The 23,492-nt window shown below is 38.6% G+C and overlaps 1 protein-coding gene across 1 annotated transcript; it reads right to left on the bottom strand.

Annotated features, from left to right (window-relative positions):
* Positions 1-1,128: 1,128 nt before the first annotated feature.
* LOC146480211 (T-complex protein 1 subunit theta-like) lies at positions 1,129-19,486 on the bottom strand. The gene is made up of 18 exons (XM_085109937.1): positions 19,363-19,486; positions 18,518-18,608; positions 17,934-18,013; positions 13,894-13,950; positions 12,991-13,065; positions 11,852-11,921; positions 9,881-9,963; positions 9,393-9,438; positions 8,881-8,942; positions 7,466-7,603; positions 5,456-5,527; positions 4,743-4,849; positions 4,555-4,621; positions 3,557-3,644; positions 2,898-3,085; positions 2,106-2,270; positions 1,511-1,630; positions 1,129-1,356 (listed from the first exon to the last, which is right to left on the bottom strand). Exons 1-18 carry the CDS (start codon positions 19,417-19,419, stop codon positions 1,291-1,293), a joined length of 1,632 nt encoding a protein of 543 aa, XP_084966063.1. The 5' UTR covers positions 19,420-19,486; the 3' UTR covers positions 1,129-1,290.
* Positions 19,487-23,492: the final 4,006 nt, after the last annotated feature.

Here is a 23,492-nt window from a genome sequence, read left to right as displayed (position 1 = left end):
ACTTGCGATAAGGTTCTATTTTTGTTTGGCTTGGTAAACCATTCCCGCGGAAAACGCGAAACATTTCACGATCAAAGGAGAACGCTGCTAAAATTGCATCCACATTACATGAAACGGGATAAAAAATGGCGTCAAAATGAAGTTCTACTTCTGGCGATCTGTCCTACGGAGTATGAACTCATACTGTACCGTGGCATATTCTAAATCATCGACCCTAGGGGCCCGCTTTTCGAAAGTTATTGGGCTAGTTTTGCTTTCCGTCCAGAAGTAGATTCTCTTGAAGCATAAGTTCACACCCCCATATTATGGGTCCTGGGGCCAATTCAATAAAGCTTTTACACTTGTGGCTAAACAATCTGGGCTTTTGTTATTGCCGGCATGCTCATGCAGAAAATGAGTTCGATAAACGTTGCGAATCTTAACCCTTTAACCCCTAATATCCAAGAGCAAATTCTCCCATCTTGTCTCCATACTTTTTTTTTTTGTTTAAGTACTGGGGAGAAGTTACTAAAATATCAAGAAAATTCAGCTCAGGTGTTCATATCCTTAAATCTCATGACGTCAGCGGTTGAATAAGCATTTATATTACAAGGAGAAATTTGATGCTGATCTCTGTTAGGGTTTGAATGGTTCAACGATGATTATTGAATTTGTTCTTTTTGCGTGCGTGAGTATTAAAAAGCGATCCACAAACCACAATTGCCCAAGAACTTGCGGAAGCTATAAGTTACAAGCCCTCGTTATCGCGAAAAATACCCGGAAACAAACAAACAAACAAAAAAACGATTCAACAAAAACGAACGGGGCTTACAGGGTTAACTTGGAAGCGTCTCGTACGTGGCCGTGGGTGTCGAACGTGGTACACTTTGTGTTGAGAATATCGGATTTAGAGATACAACAATTCAGACAAAAGAGGTTGTTATTCCACACTACGTGAATTGTATTTATTGATGTGCCACGCTGTTCTGACTAAAGTAGTGTTACAATTGGCTCGCAACTTTTAAAATGAAAATTGTTGCAGCGTTGCCGAAGCTCCAATCATCGCAACGGCTGCAGCAACGCCGCAAAACACTTTTTCGGCGTTTTCGTGTAAAACCCCTCGCAAATTGAAGGAAACTTTTTTTTGTAAACACTTGCTTTAGGTAACAAGCCATCACAACAACGTCATATGTCTAAGTGTCCGAGGATTAAGTTAAAGTTCAATTCGACACTTAAGCTTCATTCTGAACGGGGAGTTGGTTAGATCAGTCGTTTCTTCTCGCGAGAGAGATTCAATCTACGCGTCACATCTCAATCTTCGTCCCAGTTCGGATTCTCCTTTGGTTTCGGTCCCCCAGCTGGTTTGGACATTATAATCTGAAACGAAATTAAACAAAGTTAAACGGAGTTAAACGAAAAAAGAAAGCTGGTTTATGATGCACAAACTCATTTCGAAGAAAGACGCCTGATGCCAACAAAACGTCTTCTTCTTCTTCTTCAGGTGCGTTTTTCGTGAAGGGCATGTTCTTACCTGATCCACTCTAAGCACTGTAACAGCTGCGTCAGTAGCGAACTTGAGGGCCCAATATTTCACGAGATACAAGTCCAGGATTCCCGCTTTGACTGCGTCTTTGACAGCAGCTCCACCACCCTAAAAACAAGCAACATACGAAATCATGTTACACATAAACTCCTTCGCAGACGCTCTTTGGTTCGTCACGTGACGTAGACATGACCACTGGTAAACGAGGTAAATTCTTGCCAGTTTTTTCTCCCTCCACAATTCGAGGATTGAGCGAGATATTCTGAAAAGACTGATTAAAAATTATTCCAGGAATGCGACAGCTAAATATGCACGATTCTTGATTGTAACTTGTCTTATCGTTTACTCCGAAATGGCGAGCGCTGACGCGTGCGCAGAACAGACTTGCCACACCAGCAGACGACTGTTGCAGATGAAAATCACGTCAAAATGGGTTGGTTCTTAGGATCTTACGTTGGTCACACAAACCTCTTTTCCCAGCCGTACTGTTTCGTACGTTCACCGACAATAAGGCTTACCGTCCCTTAAACAAAGACGATGCAAGCATACAAATAACAAGACTGAAACATGCTTGAGCTGGTACCTCGTTATCAAATCCAGCATTTTTGTCCCCACCCTGGTGGGCAGCGTACAGTTTGGAGATCAGTTCCGTGGCCTTCACGCCTGCATTTTCCGCGAGGGTCTTGGGGATGACTTCTAGAGACTCGGCAAATTTCTGGATAGCGTACTGTTCAAGTCCTGCGCATGTCTGGAGAAAAATATACATAGCTATATGGTTAAGGAAGTTAACAACAACAAGAATTGTCCATAATAAAATAAATCCAAAAATATCCAGCAAGCGTATATAATCAAGCCGACCACCCAACTGTGTATCATGCTTTTAGAAATGACTACTCTTATATTAGACACATTTCATGGAGCGCACGAAAATCAAGTCTTGTTCAGTTTGTAGGAAAGCTTGGTCCTTAATATCCTGGCCCCAGTTGCCCAAAGAGAGGATAACTCTATCCAGCGGATAAAATGACTTGGTTGGAGTATATGTTTCCCACTGGATAGAGGTATCTGCTCCTTGAACAACCGGGGAGACACTACATTTTGAAAACAGTGCATCAAAGCGGAACCCAATACAAATAATATTTTGGTGGGATGTGCAACAAAGTTTGCAAAATTGACTTGATTTTTCCCTCAAATTTATAATTCTGATTTCAGAATAACCCCACTCCCACCCCCTCCCCCCACAAACACTCCTGCAATCTACTAAATCCTTATTCGAATCTCTCCTCTCTCTTCCAAGAGGCCGGAAAATAACACTCAGCAGCTTAACAGGGTTTTAGGCGGGAACTTTCCAAAGAGGCGGTGCATTTATTTAACACACCTCTCCAAAACTGGATATTTGTTTCGCCAGTTCAATTTCCGTTGCACCAGCTCCCGGTACAAACCGATCATCACGAGTGAGTGCTTTGAATGTATTCACACCATCATCAACAGCTCGCTCTATATCATCCATTATGTTTTCTGTTGAGCCGCGGATGACTACAGTGGACACTGCTGTTTCTTCACGCTCTGAAAAAAAAAAGGAGCAAAACCATTTTAGCGGCAAAATCACTCTTTTCTCCGGAATGTAAATTAACGTGTGTAGATTCTTTTCTTGGGGGAAAAAGGTTTTAATTCGGAGCTTTCGCTTCTATCACAGAAGCTTCATCAGCGAAATCCCCCTACACCCAGACAAGGGGGTAGGGGGATAATTGAAACACCATCAATCTCATGAGAATAACTGACAAAATTTTATTGGCTTTATAATTTGAGTTGACACAGAAATATTCAGCTAGCAAGAGACAGATAAGCAAGAAAAGTGAGGTTTGAATTTCATCGTCATTTTTTTCTGCTGGATAGAGAGGTGGCTATGCAATAAAGCTGCCATCTTTTGAGTTTGACGAAGCGGGGTGCAGGCAGAGTTCACCATTTATTTTGTGGTTTGGTGGGTCCTGTTCAAGTATAGCAGTTTTGACCACTTCACTAATAGCATCTCAGTACCTTGTTTAAAAATCGTGACAGAGGTGCCTCCAATTTCCGACACTTTGATTTCATCACAGTGACCAATCTCCTCTGAGGTTGGGGTGGTCTGGAGAAACAAACAACAATGAGATGATGATCTAAAGTTTTTCAGTTTATCAAACCAGTTAATCTACACGACTACACATATAAAGCCACAACGAAGTGAAATCCTCGAATGGAGACATTTTAACCTTTTCAACCCCTGATGCAAACCTCAGTTTGTGTGCCATGGTTTTAGAAATCCTTGATTGGATTTAACCTTGAGGTGACAACTTTTCTCTAATATCATGGTTTTCACTTTTGATTCTACCCATGAGACCTCTGAATAATCAATAAAATGAAGTAACTGAGCAGTACCTTTCCTTTGGCACTGTCAATTACATACCGTAAAGTTCCGATAGTAGCGACCCTCGTTATTTTCGGAATTAGCAGCCTTTGGAGCTCGTTACTTTCGAGAGCTCGCTATTTTCGGGATTTATTAGAAGCCACAAAGTTTTGACGTTACTTTCGGAACTTTACGGTACTGTGTAATCAGTTTGGTTTGGTTCTAGCAAAGTTACAGAGTAATTCTTTTACGTTGCACTGCTTGGTACTGTATGAAGAACAAAATGATTCAAACTCTGGAGTCTGTGCATGACACTCCAAAATGCAACCATCCATACAAAGACTATTCTGTAGTAACTCGTGTGGTACTGCTTATCATGCTGTACAAGATAGTCCTTTCTCTGCGTTTGTACAAAAAATACCAATTTCAAATGAAAACTACTGATCAGATGAGAAAATGAGATTCGCCCTTCTATTTCAATTTTAATCTCCCGCGCCCTTTAGAGGTTACAAGATTTCCTTTTTTCTTTACTTATGAGCACAACAAAACGTTGCTGAATTTTTGATATTCATAGCATCACGACAGATGAAGAAAAATGTTTAAAAAAAATTGACAGGAAACATGCAGTCACAGTAACGCCGACAAAACTCACAAATTTAGGAAGAATCGTTGCACCAACTGATCTACAGAGTCTCCTCAAATCAAATTTGGATGTTAGCCTGCAAATAAACCATTCCAATATTAGTACTTCAAGAAAACGCTTTCAACAAAAATAACTGACGAGAGAACATAATTATATAGTAATAATCTTATTGATTAATTAGACACAGTTTAACTGACCTCACAACTAAAATATTAAACTTGTTACAGAAGTGCAGAGCCATCTCAGCAACTTTTCCACCAGATACAATGCAGTTAACACCAGCATCAACAACGGACTTGATTTGCTGTAAAACAAAAAAAGGGTGCATTAGCTACTAAAGCTTCTCAACTTAAAGGAAAAGAATGAAGAGAAAAGCGATTAACTCTAAAAGGGCATTCTTTAGTTCAGAGTTATAAAAGAAAAGGACTGGTAGCTCATTAAATGCCTAACAGTTTAAACCTTTTAATAACAAAGTCAAGCAAAGGTAGCGTAGATCTTGCAAATGAAGAATGTTCGTTACAGAAAACATTCCTCGATTCAAAAGCAGATTTCTTCCACATGTGCCTGAAACAAAACAAGTAGATGTTCCTTCAAGTAAATCCACTTCAGAGTTCCTTGTAACTTCTTTTAATTAATTATTTTGTACACATCATTTAAGACGGCCTTGAGTAGGTTTGCAGCAAAAAGAAAAAAAAAACATGAAGTACAGTGACATGATGTTAACTAAAGGCATCAAAATTTGCGGCACACTTTCTTACTAGCTTTCACCAATCTTATCTTTTCTGGAACTGTCTAGTATATAAATTTCTCGGTATGACTGAGTTTGTTGGTAACTGCGCTCATGATGAACATTATAATACTGTGAAGATTCTGCAAGGGAGAATGGCAGAACATTTATTTTTCCGCCTACCTTCTCTAAGTGTTCTTCCTCTCCTCTGCTAAAACTTTTCAACTCCTCTGCATTCTTGATGAGAACTGTTCCCTAAAAAACAATTGTATGAAAATTATATGAAATGTTGTTTGTTTTACAGCAATAGCTTATTGCTAGTCTACACTGACACATACCAAACGCATCCAGCATGCACAATAAATCACTCATGGATCTTGTTTAAGGTGGCCGAACACAGTTTGCGCGCGCTTTACAGATTCTGTTAGTGATGCTATTAAGCGCGCGCTAGGGTTGTGGTAAGCAAATACTATTGATCCATCGATTTTATACCAAATGGATCACAAAGGTAAGTTTTGCTCTTAAAATAACTTAGTTTCTCGTTTGTGAATCCTTCTTCATTTATCGCCGAACAAAGAAAGTGAGTTCACAATGAGCTAAGCCTTTTTGTACGCTTTTCATCTTTGCTAATTAAAAGCCACGCATGCGCATTTGAGCAAAAAATTGTGACTGGTTGTTTTAATGGAAATGAACTGTTTTCTAAGGAACCAGTCGTTAGAATTTCGTGAAATTTGACAAAACAGTAGTTTTCTAAAAGCGTAACTTGCCTACAAACCAAAAACAAAATCTAACAGAGGGTATCTTCAAAAAACATTAAAGTGCAAAACCAACATTTACAGGAGATCTGTCTGTTAAAATTACATGAAAGCAGCGTACTATGTCAGTATTTTGTGAGTTTTTCTGGGTACAAAAACTGGGAAAATCTAATGAGTGTATTTTCTAAAAATTAAGAAAAACCATTATTTGTGGATGGTAAATAGGCACCTTGCTCAACAAGAAGTATCAAAATTTATTCCTTCTTAGTTAATCTTGCACCATGTAAATTTCGGGTACTCAGAAGTACGTAGTATTCAAATAATGTTTACTAACACCTGTGTACTGGAAAACTGTGTTCGGCCACCTTAAATGAACTGACTGTGTGATTTTCAAATTAATTGATAATTGTTGGAAATACTGTCATCTGTGTAATTTCAAATTTTGTCAGAAAACATAGAAAATACTATTTCAGTACCAGACAAAACAGGATTTGGTCATTGCCTATTTAGTTTTCCTGTACCTCCATTTTGGACTTCATCATGTCATGTGGTTTCCCAATTACTTCACATAAAAGAACTAAAATCCATAATGGCAACGCGCAGGAAATTTAAAAGCCAAAAATAATTTATAGGCTATAATGATCATATCCATTTTTTTAAACAAATTTGACAGTCACTGTTCTTTCCAGTATTCAAATAAAATCTGGAATCTAGACACCATATTTATCAATTTAAGGATGGTGCCTACTTTTGTTACTGTGCATACGTTCTGTGCCTACTAATACAGGGATATTTTTGTGCAGTTTAAAACTATGCGGAGAAAGCAGAACTTAGCAACTGCTCTTGGTATCCAAAAAGAAAATTTGGGGTAAATGGCCAGAGCCCAATCTCAGTCCCAGATAATGTTCAACAAAAAGCCCATGTCACTCACTATTTTCATTCAAAATGCTCTATAGATTTAAGCAGCAATAAATATAGTTTCTTCAGCAGAACTATCAAAGACTGGAATGCTCTTCCTACTGAATTACAGCCTTCAAATCAGCCCTGGCCGCCTTCTTCAACCCAAAACTATTTTAATTTTTTTTTTCACTTACACCTGTAAATCACACCTCAGCACCTGCACTACATTTGAGCGATGGGAAGCCTTTGCAAATATTGATATATCAATGACAAATATTAATTCTTCACCAATAAATTCTGTGACGAAGCAACATAAATCAATTCCCTTGTAGATGTCTTTTGAAACATTACCTAAGTTGCCAACAAGGAAACCCTTTCCCAAACCTAGTGTCTACCCAAAAATAAAATTTCCTGACTTCACTGAATTTGAGGCAGAACTTAGTATTTCACTGATTTGATAAAGAATCGTCTGCCTTTTCCCTGACCTTGAAAAAAAATCTGATTTCCCTGACGAAGTTTTGTTAATAGCTCAACCAACCTTGGTTTCTGTGGTCATTGAATCCAGTGGACAAGAAAATGCTACAATCTTAGCATCCCTGATAGCTTTGATATCCCCCTCCACCTCACGCTTGAACACCATTCCTGGAACAACCTCCGAGTTGTGAATTCCAGCACCCTGACAGATAAAACAACAAAATGATATTCCTGTCATGCAAAGACCTTGCTTGTACAACAAGTAGTTGTCACCCTCACTTGCATAAGTACAGTTGAAGCTCTCCTCACGACCGCTCTTTTAGGCGACCAGCTCTAGTTATGACTGACACTTTGAAACCCTGTTTTAACTTTCACCCAAACTCCTCTGATTAAAAGTTCCCATAAACGACCATGACCACTTTTGGGAATTAAAAAGAGGTTTTTTGCTTTGTTTGTAAGCTCTTTTAAATGACCTCTCACAGAGTTTGATGTACTGTATGTAGAATTCAACACTCAATGAAAGTTGACACTTCTCGATCTCAAACATCTGTTAAGAACTATTTCATCAGAGTCAAAATGTTATCATGTGAAAGTTCGACGTTTAATTTGTACTTTATACACAGTGAACTGACATACCGCAGTCAGACACATTATTACTCTAGTAACGCCTCAGCACACTCTTTGAAAGCTGTTGTGCAGTCCTACACACACGAGACATTCTCCCGTAAGCCACCAGCCTTTATCATCCCAGTGACTGGTTGCTAACGAGAGCTTATTCTCTTAAGCGACCAGCTTTAGTTAAGACCACTTTTTCAAATTCCCAAGGAGGTCTCTTACGAGAGCTTATTACTTATGTTAATAAAATTTCATGTTTCTAGGATACTTCAATTTGAGATATTTGTTTCTAATGTTAGAACGTTAGGCCACAATTAAACGAATGTTTGGTTGATCAAATTGGCCACTTTACCTTTAGGTTTTTTTTTAACTCTGTTGATAAACCAAACATTTGTTTCTACTCCCCACCGACGCAGCACCACAGTTCCTTTAGAAACTAACCCCCTTGCCTACAATTAAACACCTTATTCTATGATCACTTACCAAAGGTAAACCTTACAACATTTTTTCTAATTGGGGGAAGGGGTCTTTGTGCATGTTCCCTTCCATGCAAAAAAAAGGCTTCAACTGGTATGGTTGACCAGTATTTAAAATTGGCCATCCTTCTTAATGTAATATTGTGGGCAGAGGGAGAAAAAAGGAAATATCATTAACTTACCCTAAAAAAATTCTAAAGGATGCCATTGGTCAGCTATTCAGAACCAGAAAAGATTATGAAATTGTATCACTATCTGGCCTAAGCCAACCCACAAACTAAGTTGTAAAGACTGGAGTTACACTGAAAAAGCATGTAGCCTACTCGACTCAGTCTACACACTGTGGCATAACTAATTAAAAGAAAACTTCACTTTTTTTAAAACTCACCAAAATCTTTGCTACTCTCACATTGTCCACATTAAATGGAGCTTTCTTTGGAAGTATGGACACTAAATAAAGAAACAAATAAAAATGGAATGTCATTTCTATTGGCAGAAGTGCTAGTACGCATGCATTGCTGAAACCTAGGCACTATTTTTTTATTTTGTTTTACCAACTGAAGCAACAATCACATGTAAAGTATACTGTCTTCAAACGACTTCCTTTAGTTGGAAATTCTTGATTCTGTCAAATAGAGATTCATCAAGTTTGCTCAGCAGAAATTCAAGAGAAAGGGATGGAATATTTAAAATTTGCCTGTCACTGGATAACAAAACTTTCCTGAAAAAGTTTACCTAGGCAGATAAGTTATTGATGATAATGGCCCTTGACCCATTACACTGTAGTTACAAAGTTTGTTATTGCCATCATCCACTAAAAACCAAATCAATAATCACAGTAAATATTACTTGTTTCTCTCATTGAATGTGAAGAGGGTGTACTCGGCGGCAATCACTTACCACACGCTTTTGTTATTAGCTCTGACAAGAAATCTTCATTTCCATACTAAAAGAAACAGCAACAGACAATGAATTTACAATAATCAATTCCAAAGCATAGAACTTCTGGATGCTATTTTGTTGCGAATTAACGATTATTCATCATTATTCTGCATGATTCAGAAGTCCATAACACTATACAGTGTAAATTGTTTTGAGAAAAATCCTCTAAAACAAAACTAAGATGACGAAACACAAACAAAATGTCCCCAAACATGTACACGTCCTCAGTTCCATTTGTTTTGGTTGGTTTTGCAACACATCGGATCAATTTGGTAAGTAAGCTGTGGACGACATTCACTCAGTTTGATTTATTTGTGACCACAAGGGAGAAACTTCTACTGAGAAACAACTCCAGATAGTGGAGAGAGTGAGACCAGGATGCCCGGATTGCAAACTTGTCCGATGCTCTAACTGCTCCATCAAGCTGCCTCACTAGTACATCATACCTGTTTACTGCCGACAGCAGTTTTTAGAGCTTTGACAACTTCCTCAGTATCTCTTAGGTCTGACAAACTTGAGCAGGTCAATTCTTGAAATTAAAGAAAATCAAACGGATTAAAAAAAAAAGATGTGGTATTTTGCTGTTAACGCCTATGTCGTAAATGGAGGTTGGGTGCCCAGGAGCCAGGGGCTGGTACCGCCAACCCAAACCCAGGTAGGTGGAACACCCCATAAGCCTGCCCTACCCACAACCCAGCCACGAGCCCAGCCCGCAACCCAGCCCCAACCCTAGCACCCGTCACACTGAGACTAGAAGCTCAGTGGAAAAATAATATGTATATAAGACAAAGAACTAACCCTAACCAACCCTCTAACACTAACACCAATCCCAAACAATAACAACCTAACACTACCAGGAGGGAAGGGAGGGAAAGAAAAACCCAACAAAACGCGATAAATTAACCACGCCACAAAAAACGCTGAGTAGAGTAAAATTCTGAGCACATGCAAAGGAACACGCCTAAACTGCAAGAGAATACCACTGGCCACACAACTGCCCGCAGACCTGACCCAGGCCCAAACAGTGATGTAACAACAAACGCGCAAACGCTAATGTGCCACCAGTGCCCAAACTATACGCCAACAAACGCTAACGCCATGCTATGCCACCAGGGAGCAAACTTGCTCCAAGCTGTTAACTAAGTTAAATTACATTTAACCCTATTATAAAATTAAGTAGTTTAATGCCTGCCACAGTGCTGTCATATCAAAGATGCCATACAGTATTTTATTTTGGTAAAGTTAAGTTTTTCAAGTGTTTTTTCAAACCACCAAGCTTGCAAATTAGCCCAAATCAAATGGATATGTGGGTTATATTAGCTCTAGGTGGAGCCAGAACATTAGGGAAGCAGAGACAAACCAGGAATTTCTTTTGTCTTATATACTCTTAATAATATTTTGCCACTCAACGAGGTTGTCATGTTACTAGGGATAGTCGTTATTTTTACAGCAAAAAACATTTAACGCTTGTTAAATACAGACTTATATTACTAAAACTGTCTCGAAAAATAACATGTAATCTTCAGATAAAGGTTGTTTGTTTCACTTTGATTTACCAACATGTACTGAGTTGATTGATCTTTTTGAGTCTTGGTGACATTTCGTGATTTCTATTATCAATGATGCCTTCTCTTAACGTCATGTTACTTTCACCAGAACAGATTAAGTTGCCTTCAAAGGGCAAGTCAAATATCTTTTTAGAGTAAATTTTTTTAAAAGTACGAACATTGACATGATAATAAATTTTCAAAGGCAGAAGCAGGGTATGTTGTGCAGCTCTGTTAATACAAGTTGAGGTCGCAATTTGAACATGTATTTTCTTCTTACTGGTCTCTTATATTTCTAATGAACCAAGATGGGACAATCTTTGGTGATCATTTATTTTAATTCTCCTAACCTGTATGTCTGATTAAGTAGCGATATTGTTAGGAGAAATTGGACACTGGTCACTATTGGGGCTCAAAGGGTCAATAAGTATGAAGTAACTCATGAACAAGCCCCAATGACACACTTACGCACGGTGCCTACTTTTGCTACTGAGCATGCATTCTGCACATCTCGAGATGGTCAGACTGAGAAACTTGCAATGGGTTTTTAAGGATGATGCTAACTAAAACAAAGATATTTTGGTGCATTTCATGACTATATGGGAAAAGCAGATCTTAGCAAGTGTTATTGGAATGCAAAAAGAAATTACGGGTAACTGTGCATTTTTCAGAGATAACTGACACAAAATTTGGAAAACGGATGCTATACAATGTTTAGTATTTTAAAGCTTTTTGGAATGACTGTAAGTTGCTTGATTATCTCTGAAATATGTGTGATTAGGAGGCACCATCCTTTAGCAGGGTAGGCTGGGAGAAGGGAGAGTAGATGATACTGCAGTTCTCTGCTGTAAGTGCCCCCTGGGGACGTACCTGGTAAAATCTCTAAAGCCTTCTTGCATGCTTTTTCATATCCTTCAATCACTTCAGGAGGAGAGAGACCCTGCAAGGCAAAGACATTCATTTTGGTGACGAAATTTAGTCAGCACTCAAATTTATAGTTAACTGGGAATAATAATAAAAAAAATTAAGAACTTCCTTGACTTATCAAGTGCACAACACAGTCTAAACAACATTTTGTTTAGTTAACGTAAATATTTGCCAGAGAGTTGAAGAGTTTGGTGTGCTTATAGTGGATATATATCGTTGAAGGTGTTTTGTCAAAATCATTCTGAAATTGTGAAAATAAAAACTTCTTCACAAACAAAATGCTTGTATAGCACCACAAGGAAGATACATGTGTCTAGTGAATTCTTGAACAAAGGATAATCCTTTGGTAAGTCAAAACAGCAGGACTTGAAAATATTGACCAATTATTTTCCATCTTGACCATCCATAATCAGACACTGTCTAAATAGTTTCACTGCAAGAGGATGGTAACCTTAAACCAAACAGGACTATTATTTTTAGGCTTCCGCTGGATCAAGTATGATTGCCTTTTCAAAATTATTAATAAATAACAGCTGACAAACTTCCTTTAATAAAGGACGCACTTGTCTCAATGGTCTGGACACCAAAGCAAGAAGAAAGACCCAAGAAGGTTTTAACTATGTCACAAAGCAGCATATCATTTCATTTGAGGAGAAAGGATTTTTTTTCCAGAAATATAGCAATATATCTGCCAAACTGTAACAATATCGTTGTAAGTCTGTTTTCTTTTTACTTCCAGTCCATGCTTACGTCACCTCTACCATGGCAACAGACCTTTTGGACCACGCTTTCCGATTTTGTACTTCTTTTATCTTGTGAGTTCATTAAAAGGTCTTTAGTTCATGCGCCTCTTTCTGATCTTCTTATGAACAACAACACACACTATGACAGAAATCAGATGCTTACCCTGACCATTGGATTATGCAGAATACAATCATGTAATCATTATGTAAAACAGTTTTCAAGCCTTCAGATTGAAAGTATTCTGGCAAAGAATACATTCAAGTACAACTGTGTCTTTGATGAATTTTAAAATGTATTATTCAATAATACATGTAACTCCCATATACAATAATTATTACCATTCTTAGAAGATCTTCAGCTGCATCAAGGAGTGCACCAGCAAAGACTAAAACAAAATTTGTCCCATCTCCAACCTAAGGAAATGAAAATAACAATCAAGGCTGTTCCCTTAGAGACCACAAAGAAAGTCTCGTGTGTAACAACAGAAACACAATCTTTTGATGCAATCTGACACTCAGCTGATTACCACGGTTCCCAATAACACACAACTTTATCCAACTCTGTTGAACGCACATTGCATGTTATTGCTGACAGCCATAACATAACAGGAGAACACAAAACCATTAAAGACACCACAAGTTTGAGTTATAGATTTTCTGTGATGGATTGAAGCAGGGAAGGGGGGAGGGGATTTAGCTCAAGTTATCGAGAAGTTTAATTTATTATGGGTACCATTCATCAAGATGGAAATCATGAGAAATGTCTGTATTTATTTTATCTTATGCGTAGAAAGTAGACAAACAAATTTTTTATAAGCGTCACTCGAGGCTCATATCTGAGAATCTTTGCTTTCGGCACTTTGCACCCCATAAGTTCTCACAACTCCCTTTGTGAGTTTCAGGAGAAAAAAGATAATGACTGTTTTGCAGACTACAGTTTCTGTCTAGCTCATGGGAGAGACCTTTGGATTCAAGTAGGATTATAACTATGAATACGAGATTTGACTTCAAGCTTTCAGCAAAGTACTAAGAAGAGATATATCCCAGGAAGCTTCATTTTACTCTTTGTGAGCAACGAACTTGAAGCAATAATTATTGATTTCAATGATGATAGCCAACGCCTTTTGTGATTCCAAATTAAAGGAAGAGATCACCTACATTTCGAGGACTTGTTTTTGCCACTACACTGTTCTCTGACACAGAAACTCATAGTAAAATGAAGATGAGAAATGTAATGCATACCTCTTGTTCCTGCATTTGAGATGCTAACACTAACAGCTTGGCAGCTGGGTGTTGAACCTAGTGGAATGAAATGAAAGTTAAATGTTATTTGGAATATAATTGTCTTGTCAGACACAAATTGAATATCCAACCTAAAAAGAACGACAAGTGCAAAGCAGCTGGGCTTGAAGTTCTCAGCAATAATCAAGTGTGATGCACCATTCACTGAGTTGTTGTGTGTGGCAAATTTTTGCAGTAGGTGCATGGTTAAGCGACTGCCTGAAGTTGCTTTTCTTAAGGGGACAGTATCACGCTATTTTTAGTAACACATTGAAAATCGGAAAGACGCTCTTCAGTTGATAGCAGCCAAGATATAATGACAAAATTCCATTAAAAGACTATCAGAATGCAAAGAAACTATCCAAGGATATTTTTGCCGGCAGATGACCAAGATAGAGAGGGGTCCAAATTTGAAAACGTTTGGCGGACGTTTCACATTTCGCTGTTGTAACGCACTAAAAATCGCCGGTTGTACTATATTTTGGTTCAATCTTCCATCTTAGAATCACTATTAATATTTCTTTTTAATTAGCGATTAAGAAATTAATTAACACAGTGTTCAAAGTTTAAATTTAGTGAATTTTGGCCAAAAATCATATATCTCCCATCAATCTCCCATGATACTGCCCCATTAAGTACACAGTGTAACTCAATTTAATTTATCCTTACTGTTACACTAAAAATAACAAATAATATTTCTGACTCTGCCTTGTTTATGCACAACTGACCCAGTAACAATGGGTTATTCCAGAAAAAATCCACACCTCCCCGACGGATGGGATTCTGGAAATTCTCACCGGAGGGAGGGTCAAAGACTCTGGAAATCCAGGCGGGAGGTGGGGTTGAACTTAAGAAAGTCTTCTGCAGGAGTCATTTCGACCGATTGTTCACGGGATTCGAACGTTTAGTTCAGTAACACTTCAGCGCTCTCAGACCCTGAAAATAATAGAAATATTTTGTTCACATATTTCTCACCTAAAATAAATGATAATCTAAGTTCCTTCGCAGGTCCTTTTATAGCAGAAAACGCGAACAACAAGATAGTAAGGAACGTGCCATCACAACATTGTTGCAACGAAGAGTTTGAAACGCCTGACACATTTGTGACCGTGCACGGGAAAACGTACCTTAACGCTTATCCGTTAAACGGGCAAAAGCGTTAAGCATCCGTTAGTCATCCGTTAGAAAGTTTTCTTAAGAACGTTAGAGGCGTAAGCCCAACCGTTAGACGTTAGCATCGGGCCGTTAGAACGGATAGTACAGCCGTTAGCAAAAGACATGTATCCGTTAGCCGTTAGCATCAGACCGTTAGACTGGACAGCATAACCGTTAGCAAACAATCTCTATCCGTTAGCACCGCTAGAGAAGCGTAACGATTCCGTTAGAATGGCATGACACGCGTTGAAGTAGAATGTGGTCGCCTAAACACAGTGTGAAATGAGAGCCTAACGGAGGGTGGCTCTTGTAGTTGGCTTCCTGATTTAGTTCAAAACAATCATGAGATGTAGCTAGGAACACGGGAACTATCTTTACCGCGAAATCAGACAGTTTTGTAATCCAGGAACGGAAGATATCGTAGCTCCGGATCCATGAAATTAAGTCACAAAAATAAATTACGACCCGGAATAAAATCAGTAAATTCAACAGACTTCTCTCCTCCAGCCGCTTCGGTTCCGATTTGCATATTTGTTGACTTACCATGAACTTTCCCTCACTCTACCTCAAGCATTTACTGCCTCCGACCGCAAAATGTAATCGTTCAGTTGACTTTAAAGATGCAAGGCAATTCCGTTGGTTAAGGGCTTGGGGTAAAATAAGAAACTTCAATTTTGCAAAATTTCATTCGGGTCCAGTGTGGGCGATAAGATCGATTACCTGGAACAAACGTAACCACTGCGAGTCTACTGAGTACCGCATATTAACGCTTGACGCATTTCTATATTCAGTACGTTCGCTTGGATAAAGCCAAAATACCATCTTTTACAAGATTTAAAGCTTCTACTAACGTTATAAACTACTGACAGAAGCCATCGTTTAGACGTAGAAAGGAATTGCCACGCTGAAAACACTGGCAAGATTTTGGTCACGTGCTAGGCAACCAAATTCCCTTCACATGTATCAAGTTACATTCGGCAGGTTTCAATTCACAAAGTGTGGGTTCAAAAATTTGCATAAAGTTGTTTACATTTTCGAAGATGTGAGAAACGGCCATATTCTGGCGGAAAGTTTGATGAATATTTTGATAGCCTGTTGTCTCGTTGTCTCTGACTCTGAATCAGAAGAAACCAATTTTAGACCTGAATCAGAAAAAACCAATTTTAGACAACATGTATGTGACAAAAACAACTTTATCTGATGAAACCAGCGCCAACAAAACGCCCGTCCCTTCGAGACTCGTGAATCCAAAGGTACCGCTTTTCGCATTCTGTCAAGAAATTGAAAGCGTGATCTTTCGCGAATCCACAGCTGGATTAAACAGTTACTTTAAAAAAACTCTAGACAAAGTCATTGTGTAAAATAAGTATAACCGACAAAACCATTTGAGTAAAGCAATAAAAAATGTTCACCCCGACTGGCAAGTGAAATTGTTTACACACTCGTTTAGCGACGTTAGCCTCGGACTAACTTCTCATCTCACACGATAATCATCATCGAAGGACTTGAATTCTGCGTTTGTTTATCTCGATGAGGAAGTGATAGTTTATATCACTGAGTTTTGCTTTCGGTGGAAATAAGTATATTTATGTTTGTCTCATCTATGACTGACGAAATCGACACTTTGTGATTCTTTTAAAAAAAAAAAAAAACGTGAGTGTAAGGCTACTAATGGTTTGGCCTGATTATGTGTTTATAACATGGGACTGAAAGCTAAGCTATTCGTTCGTTAAAAGTCCTTAGTTGTAAACCGTCAGACAACCATTAAACGGCTCCAGTCATCCGTTAGAACAAATTGGGCAACCGTTAGAACTTTCTCTTCATCCGTTAGGCATACTTAGTTAGCCGTTAGAACGTAAGCACAAAGCGTTAGCACGCTTTGATCATCCGTTAGGCACAATCAGATAACCGTTAGAACGTTAGGGTAAAACGTTAGAATGCTGTGCAGGCCATTAACTATCCGTTATCTATCCGTTCGTTAGCGACCGTTTAACGGATAAGCGTTAAGGTACGTTTTCCCGTGCACGGTCACATTTCTACTCGTACCAGACCCAGCGCGCCACCGTTGTGTAATTTCACATCCGCCATTGCATTCTTGGCGTGGATTCCACTGAGTAAGGCAGAAGAATTTTCTACTTGTGCAAGCAAGGATGCAGAGCTATTAGCTGAAGAAGATAATTCCAAAGAATTTTGGTCCAAATATTCCCTCTTTGTCGAAAATACTCGAGAGGAACTTGTAGCCATCTGTACCTCGAAAAAACTTTTGGAAACGTAAGTTATTGCGAAAGCAACAGAAGGAGAAAGTTCTTGGACGGGTTCCTGCAACATATACAGTGGTAACCTCTCTGAAGTCCCATAGTCCGTAGCACAGTTGAACAAGCAGCCAGTGTGTTTTCTGCGTGCAGTTTTAAGATTCCATGGGTGTTGTCTATTGGGCACAAAGGATGAACTCGTTTGCTTTTTCGCATTGTTGCTCCTTTCTTTTTTTAGTTCCACGCGATAGAGTTTTTAATATTAGCCGAAGCTTTAGAAATTAAAAAAGAACATCTCCTAGACGTGCGTATTTTCTATTAAAAATAAATTAAATTTAAGCCTAATATTTTTTTCCGGAAATCCAGGCGGGAGGGGAGGGTCTTTTGTTTTGGAAATCCAGACAGGAGGGGGGGTCTTGTGCTTCAGGAAATCCAGGTGAGAGGGGGGGTTAATAAACGACCCCATCCATCGGGGGTGTGTGGATTTTTTCTGGAATAACCCAATACACACACAACAATATTTGACCAAGGTTTTGTGTTGGTTATGAAATTCTGCAAACTTGCCAGTATATATTATAAGATTTTTATCAGTACCTCTAATTCCTTGATTATTGTGGCAGCATCATTTGTGACAAACAACTTTTCCAAGTGATTGACGACCATTTTGTTCATGCCTTCAAAATAGAATCATTTCAATCAGCCATTTTATTCAGCTAGTAACAAATAAGACCATTAACCTTTGTTTCTGACACTCCAGGGCCCAGTTGTTCAAAGCCTGATTAAGCTAATCCTGGATTAATGTGAACTTTGATTCAAGTTTAATTACTAATCGGTAAAGTGCTTCCAAAAGATTTTTGCCCCTCAGTTTCGACTTTTACTTTTCTTTACTTTTAGCTTAAAATTAAGCTTTAAAACCACTTTTAAGGAGCGAGATGAAAACCTCCATTAACTTTTAATCGTCCGGTCCAGATGTCAATTTCAAGAATTTGACTTGATGTTAACAAAAAAGTTGGTAAATTTACAACTAAAATAGATACATATCACCTGCATTTTTAAAAGCTATACTTGTATGAAACATTTTGGTATTTTTTTGACTTCCATTAAATTTTATCATACATTTAGTCCAGGATTTACACTAACAGGTAATTATTTGCTAAAAACAAGGAAAATGCGTTTACCATTTGGTCCTAAGGAAGATCTTGTTATCTGCGTAAGCTGCCGGCATGCTGTTATGTTTCTGAAAACAGCTTCATCAAGACCTGAATAATGCTAGTAAACACAACAAAAAAATTTTCGCACGAACTGATAAACGTGAAGTCTGATTACCGCCAAAATTTATACTGATCTTGGTATTCTGCTATTGAGAGATGCAGTTAATCAGTTTACTGAGTTCCAATAAATGGCTAGTGAAAGAGCAAAACTTACCAGCAGAAACTGAATTTTTACCAGTCTAAGCCTATGGCTAATTGGCTACAGTTAGTCTTGAACCCTGATCTAGGGGGAAAGCCTCTAGCAACCCCACCCCCCACACCCCAAGAACGAACTTTTTCTTTCCCCCACATCACTTTAAATGATAAAAACGGTAAACCGGACTGTATTTTATTGAATAAGGCTACGGATAAACAGACTAATCTAATCTTTTCATAGCCTCTTTCAGTACTAGCACCCCGGCTACGGAGGAAATGTACAACGACCTCATAACCGCTTGTAATATTGTACAAATAATTTAACGAACCAGTCAGCATTTGAAGGGCACTGATTGTGTGCTCAGCTTTACTAAACAATGTCACTACAGTAATAACGCAATATAAGCAAAAGGAAAACACGCCAAGGAATTGAAAACACTCCCTAGCTACAGAATTGATTTGACAATTTCAACGCACGTGCACAACCTGACCGGTGAACTAAGATAACTTGACATGTCATAAAACCCGACAGATCTCGTCTTCGTCAGCAAATTTTTACACAAATGAAGAGCAAGGACAAAACAGTTTATTGGTATAAACTAAAAACCGATACATACCTTTGCTCCTTCCTTCAGCATATGCTGAAACATCGTTTTCGGGACGTGGAGCGCCATGTTGAAAATTTGTCTTTGGCTCGGATGCACGGTGCGAAAAGGCTCTTGGGTGATAGTGCCCGTCCCTGTCAGTTAAAAATGCGGCACAGGATACCCAATTGCATCGGTAAAGAATAACGTCACAAAACAATAGGTTTAATGTGCAATGTTTAATGTGCGCTATCTAAAATGATCTCTCCCACTCCGCCAGGACTCTTGCTAGACTCGATTTCCGCCGCTCCCTCGGGTCCGGCTTTCCTCCCCGAGATAAGACTTCTCTTTCTGTTCGGGGTGAGCGTGGGGCACATTTCCCGAACAGCGGCTGGTAATCGAGCCTACCAGGACTCAGGATCGCTCGGAGGCCGATCGACGGGGGCCGAATTTGCCAAAGGCTACAAGAGGACCTGTTAATAATAATAATAATAATAATTATAATAATAATAATAATAATAATAATAATAATAATAATTAGTAATAAATAATAATAATAATAATAATAATAATAATTAGTAATAGATAATAATAATAATAATGATAATAATAATAACAATAATAATAATAATAATAATAATAATAATAATGATAATGATAATGATAATGATAATGATAATGATAATGATAATAACAATAATTAGTAATAGATAATAATAATAATAATGATAATGATAATGATAATGATAATGATAATGATAATGATAATAATAATAATAATAATAATAATGACTTTATTAACGTGTCAAGCAACAATCTAGCAGAGGGGATTCTCACTGCTAATAGAGGACACCTAACTTTCTAAAATACAATCCAAAATACAAAAACGAATTAAACTCACTAACATACCAACTGCGCAAGAATGAATGTCCCCAATTCAATACATTGGTGACCACTGGACCACTGGATCACTGGACCACTGGTCCAAGGAAACTGATGGCAACGGCGCTACAGTTAGAACTATTCTCTTTGATTATAAAAAAGCGTTTGACTTTATAGATCATAGAATACTTGTAGAGAAATTGTGTAGGTTAAATCTTCCCACAAGAATTATCAATTGGATCATAGATTTCCTTTCTAATCGTTCCCAAAGGATCAAACTATCCGAGGGCTGTTACTCCGAGTGGGGTTCAGTGCCCTCTGGGGTTCCTCAGGGAACAAAACTAGGCCCGTGGCTATTCCTTGTACTCATAAATGATTTAGATGTTGATAATTTAGCTAATGTATGGAAATATGTCGACGATACGACCGCATCAGAAGTCGTTGCCAAGGGCAACCGAAGTCATGCCCAGGAGATCGCGGACAAGGTTGCCGAGTGGTCTACGCAGAACAGAGTCAAACTCAATAGCGACAAGTGTAAGGAGCTCAGGATATCTTTTGCAAAAGATGAGCCCCAGTTTGCGTCTATCGTAGTAGATGGTAAAGAACTAGAGAGGGTGACTAGTGCTAAACTACTGGGTTTGACCATATCGAGCAACCTTACGTGGAACGAACATATTAGTGACGTCATAAAGAAAGCGTCAAAGCGTCTGTATTTCTTAGTGCAGTTAAAGAGATCAAGAGTTCCTCGGCAGGACATGTCCACCTTTTACACTGCTTGTATACGCTCTGTTCTTACGTACGCAGCGCCTGTCTTTTTTTACGCCCTGCCAAAGTACCTAAAAGACGAGTTGGTGCGTGTCGAAAAGAGGGCCATGTCGATAATATGCTCAGGACTACCCTACCAGGAGGCCATCGAACTAGTGAACATTGTCCCCATTGCAGATTTCATCACGGGGCTATGCACTAATGCTTTTGACACCATTATTAAGGACCCAGAACACCGTCTGAACTGTTTAATACCATTTAGTGGACCGTCACGTTATACTCTAAGGTGCAACAGGCGTTTTACCGTACCCAAATGCAAGACAGATCGTTTTAGAAATAGTTTTATTATTAGATCCTGTATTGATAATGTATATATATAGATTCTTAGTTTCCCTTTTTATCATATTTTTTATATCTTTATTTTTTGCACCTAGTTTTATACGTACTTTTTATCGATTTTATTAATTGTAAATACGCAATTCAGCCTTCGGGCTGCCATGTATTGATTATTAAACTATCTATCTATCTATCTATCTATCTATCTATCTATCTATCTATCTATCTATCTATCTATCTATCTATCTATCTATCTATCTATCTATCTATCTATCTATCTATCTATCTATCACTGGTGTCAACAAAAATCAAAACAACCTGTAAAAGAATCTGATTAAAAGTCGCACTTTGTCCATTGAACCCACGACACACACTGAATTTGACCTATAGGTGGCTTTCACCTCTCACATCGTCACGCAAGCGAAAAAATAAAATACTCAACCATTCAATAGATAAAGTCAAAAAATTGATATGTTGTAGAAGAGTGATACATAAACAACGTGTGAAAGCCACAGGGCTGTGCGATATCTCCTAATCGAGTTATTCGAGAAAATTACAGAGTTTAGTATTGGTGCCCCGTCTGATGGGCCCCAACATGGCGGCCGGAAACCAGCAAAAACATCTGGAGTTTACCTTGGCTATTTCAAAGCCTTTCTTCTCTCTGCTGAACTTTCACACATTGACATTTACGCTTCTATTACATGTTAGCTGATCAGACCTAAAAAAACACACGAGGCGAATCGATGTTTTCATGTACGTGACATGTTTAGAGCAGCAATCCTTCTGTCACGCACTGCGCAAAAATGTAAAATTCAAACTGCTCTATTTTCAAAACAAAGAATGCTATCCTGCTGAAAACAAGCAAGCCGATGGAAATTTAGATTTTCTTATATGTGATGAAGATAAAAACCCAAAATTGTGTTTAGCTATTAATTTCAGTTTTTTATGACGTCATGTGAAAACCAAGAATATGATATTATAAAGCACAATTTTATCACCCCCAAACATAGATGTGGATGTTCTGAAGGATCTCCTATGCACTGATTGGTGGATTTTTGGAATCGGAGAAAATTCTACCGAAGTGCGTCCAGGAGTCAGGCGTAACATTTCAAGTACCTTAAAAAAGCGGCCTTGTGAAAACCACGAGTTTCTGGAGATCTCCAAAGCACTGAATGGTGGTCATTGCAAGTTCAAGGATGCACCAGTACAGCCTCCTGTCAGTATGGTTGGGAGCATCTTTAATTCCAAGGCGGAATAATAGAACAAGATCGTCATCGTCCCATGCTAGCGCCTGCGTGGGTCCGCATCGTCCCTGCGGTCTGCGTGGAATCCTTGTGCACAGAGAGGTGCATAAATTAACTGGAGATGTCTCAGCGGCGAGCGGCAAAATATGGCAGGAACAACTCAAGTAACCAAAATGCTTGAGTACCTGGAGTTGAAACCTCTTACTGTGCCTAGGAAAGCTGATACACTGACCCTATTGTACAAGGCGTTGCCGACGATATCCGTGCTTTTAAAGCGAATAACTCTTTTTTTTACTTTTTAACAGATAAAGCAGCCAAAGGCAAGGAATAAGCATCAGTTTATTCTATCCTTGTAAGACCCTCAAATCTGACCCAGCTGTTGAAGTACTCTTCCCCCCCCCCCCCCCCCCCCTCCCCAAGAACTATGATAGAATGGAACTGGAACCTACCAATTGAATATCGCGGCTCGAATCTTCAGCCAGTTCAAGACTGCATAAGCTGCACACTAGAGTAAATTTGTCTGGACAATTATAAAATTCGAACTTATATTACTTAATCAATTTCAATTAATTTGTATACCCAACTATTTTTGCAGATTTTTAAAATTGATCATAGATGTAAATGTTGCTACTGGCGACACTGACCGCCCGTCAGTTGTGTTCTACAGCTTTACCGACTAAACAGTAACAGGAGACGCGGGGGAAATAATTTTCTCTTTCCGATGTACGTAATACCTTTACACCTCGAAAATGAAAACAGTTTATAATTCTGAAGAAAATTGGAAAGCTTAGAGCAAACATTTGTGACACAAAAACAAGGAAAACTGAACACACATGCTTATGAGCTAGACAACCGCGATCTTTGTTTTATATCGCAAACGAAGGAACTCATTCATTTGTCTGGCAATCCTTTTCCTTCGCCGCCGACAAACCATGA

This window comes from Pavona decussata, unplaced genomic scaffold, assembly GCF_977016875.1.
Source record: "Pavona decussata unplaced genomic scaffold, jaPavDecu1.1 SCAFFOLD_54, whole genome shotgun sequence".
NCBI lineage: Eukaryota > Metazoa > Cnidaria > Anthozoa > Scleractinia > Agariciidae > Pavona > Pavona decussata.
The sequence above is the reverse complement of the archived record's forward strand: the minus strand, read 5'-3'. Positions and strand labels throughout refer to the sequence as shown.

Excerpts from the sequence above, each read along its gene's own strand:
- LOC146480211 (XM_085109937.1), bottom strand. The coding sequence starts at position 19,419 with ATGGCGCTCCACGTCCCGAAAACGATGTTTCAGCATATGCTGAAGGAA. Across the intron at positions 13,066-13,893 it reads CTCAAATGCAGGAACAAGAG|GTTGGAGATGGGACAAATTT; the intron begins GTATGCATTACA and ends TCATTTCCTTAG. Across the intron at positions 5,528-7,465 it reads CAATGACCACAGAAACCAAG|GGAACAGTTCTCATCAAGAA; the intron begins GTTGGTTGAGCT and ends ATTGTTTTTTAG.